The sequence below is a fragment of the Armigeres subalbatus genome, unplaced genomic scaffold (assembly GCF_024139115.2).
Source record: "Armigeres subalbatus isolate Guangzhou_Male unplaced genomic scaffold, GZ_Asu_2 Contig2024, whole genome shotgun sequence".
Taxonomy (NCBI): domain Eukaryota; kingdom Metazoa; phylum Arthropoda; class Insecta; order Diptera; family Culicidae; genus Armigeres; species Armigeres subalbatus.
The window spans coordinates 1-2,957 of NW_026942863.1; the positions used below are offsets into that span (position 1 = coordinate 1).

Consider the following 2,957-nt stretch of genomic DNA (forward strand, 5'->3'; position numbering starts at 1 on the left):
AGGTATTTGTAGTCCATGTGACCAACGTACAAACTCTTGGTTGTGAATGCGTACGGCTGCACTTCAACGTCGGCTCTGGTAACTTTGTTGATAAAGCTGGATTTTCCAACATTCGGGAAACCACAAATGATTATGGTTCTGGTGTATGGATCAATGGAAGGCAGACGAGACAAGTGCTGGCGGACCTGTTCCAAATATGTAAGATTGGAAGCCTGGCGTTTCATGATGGTGGCCATTCGACCGAGGGCTGCTTTCTTCAACTGCTTGCAACGATACAGCGAATCGCCAAATTTGAGCAATCGAACATAATCTTTTGCCACGCTGAAAAGATAAAAAGATATAGAGGATGTTAAGAACGATATTTTACTTAAGGTACAGTGGTGTAAGTGGGTAAATGGAGTAAGTGAAAAAATCACAAATATTTCAATAATGAAGCATAGAAATAATCCCAGGCTACTGTCATGCTATTGTTTAGCCCATCGCCAAATCGTAGCTAGGATGTCCCGGGCACAAATTTTTTTTCATACTACTTTTCAATGATGACAGCGGTCTATGTCTATTAATGATTACACCGCGCTTGTTACAGGCTCGAATAATCCATCTCACTTCACAATCATACATGACCATTCAAATTAATGCGTTGAACGAGTAAAACATGAAATAATGAGCCATTTCAGCGAGAGTATAAGTTTTTTAACCTTCCAAGTTTATCTTTTGCACAAGTTGTATTGCTTGTCAATAAATACAAATATTTTCTATGTTGATTTCTTAAACATGTTGAAATTAGTGCATTGATACGTTGATTTTCTACATAGTTTTGAATTTCAGCAAAAAAAATATTGATGTGAACTACAGGAATTTGGAAAAAATATTTTATGACTGTTTGATTTTTACCACGGATGGAGCAAGTGAAAATGTCTTGACACTAAACGCATTTCTCTATTTTTTCAAACATAAATAATTTCTGTTGTGCGTAAATGAGCAAATGATAAAAATTTGAACTCATTGAAAGGTTTTTGGTGAGCGTGTCAGTGTATTGGGTACTCCATGTTTGATAACTAATTCGTGAAAAAATGGTATTTATGGAACTTAAATACAAGAATCCCTGCTATTGCAGTTAGTATATCAATAACTATGATTTATTTAGTCGAAATTGAGAAAATTCATCCATTTGTTATTGAAGACTTTTCTTTTTCTTTTTCTTAATGGCATTACATCCCCACACTGGGACAGAGCCGCCTCGCAGCTTAGTGTTCATCAAGCACTTCCACAGTTATTAACTGCGAGGTTTCTAAGCCAAGTTACCATTTTTGCATTCGTATATCATGAGGCTAGCACGATGATACTTTTATGCCCAGGGAAGTCGAGACAATTTCCAATCAGAAAATTGCCTATACCGGCACCGGGAATCGAACCCAGCCACCCTCAGCATGGTCTTGTTTTGTAGCCGCGCGTCTTACCGCACGGCTAAGGAGGGCCCCTTAGACTGGGAGACTGAAGACTATTCTACTGAAAAACGGCTTTCCAAAAATATTGAGGCGAAAAAAGAAATTAGTTAGTTACACTCTGTACAAATGTCATTTAAGGTTCACAAAAGTTCAATAAATTGATCTTAAAACTAATCGAAACCGAGATTGATTTGATTTGAAGCAGCAAATACTTACGTGTCAATCAAATGCCTTGCTGTATTCAATTGTCCAAGAGCCAGCTTGTAATGGTCCTTGTCGTACAGAACATTCATCAGATCCGCGTAAAACGGATGCACATCATCCAGCTTGGGAAAATCCTGAATGATCTGCGACAGCCGGTCGTGGAAATTCTGCTGAGTGTATTTAACTTTTCGCGTGTAAAACGCACGGATCCGGCTTATTTTGTAATGCTTGTGGACAACCGTCGGAGTCTTCCGCTGGGTCTTCGATAGCATAATATCGATGAAGGCCTAAAAACATACATTCAAAACAGGTTAGAAATGACGTTGTTGCAAACGATTGATTTTCCCCGATACCAGAGTTCAATCCGACCTACCTTTGCTGGCGGCACCACCATAATCTTCTTAAAGTTGTACAGACTCATGTTGGTAGATTTTCCGACACTTTTCCGCGGAAAACAAAAGGAAAACCGTGCGACAACGGTTCCGAACCAAATCAACACGAGGTGATGGTACGAAGAAAAGAATGAGATTTGACAGCTCCGATGAAGTCAACAAAGGCGAGAGACAGAGCAAATGAAAACACGCGGAGTGGTTGTCAAATCTGACACCCGAGGGGTCGGACATGAGACACACGAGAATTTCCACGTGAGTGACACCTCGCGGTGAGCACAAGAACATACATACACGGAGCTCCAAAATAACCCAAAAGTGGGATGTTTTAACTTGGGTGCTGCGGATAGAGCCGCCACAGAGAAACAGACGTCTCACTCAACATATGTTCCATCGTACAACTTTTTAACGGTTTATTTAAATTTTTGTAGGTGGTCAATCGGCCACTGATGGCGCTTTCATCGATTTTGCTTGTGTTTGACGTTTGCACACTACCGCCATCTGGTTGCCGCTTGGCCACTCATCGGGATTTTAGCATTGGGCGACACTGTTTTCGTGACGATGGTTTTGATTGCAATTTGTTCTAAGTGAGACGTCTGTTTCTCTGTGGAGCCGCTTTTCTGCTCTCAAGCGAGTAGCGGGATATTTTGAAATCAATCCCATAATCAGAATTATATTGCAGTTCTCCGACTGTCAAACATTTCCCGCTTTTCGAATTTCCCTTTCCATGCAGCACGATGGCGCACAAATGCGCGAGACTCTACATGACTTTACGATGGTTAACATACATTCCTGCCCCAATCAGCTGCTGAATCTCGTGAAATCTCGTAACGAGTGCGTTTTAAGTTGCATTCCTACTAATTATCCACTCGAAATATAATGTGAATATATTTGTTACAAAGAATGCAAAACTCAA

The 2,957-nt window shown here is 40.4% G+C and overlaps 1 protein-coding gene across 1 annotated transcript; it reads right to left on the minus strand.

Annotated features, from left to right (window-relative positions):
- Nucleotides 1-30: 30 nt before the first annotated feature.
- LOC134203637 (nucleolar GTP-binding protein 1) lies at nt 31-2,073 on the minus strand (the record flags this gene model as incomplete). The annotated part of the gene is made up of 3 exons (XM_062678520.1): nt 2,026-2,073; nt 1,665-1,939; nt 31-321 (listed from the first exon to the last, which is right to left on the minus strand). Coding segments are annotated over exons 1-3 (614 nt in total), but the record flags the coding sequence as incomplete, so codon positions are not given.
- Nucleotides 2,074-2,957: the final 884 nt, after the last annotated feature.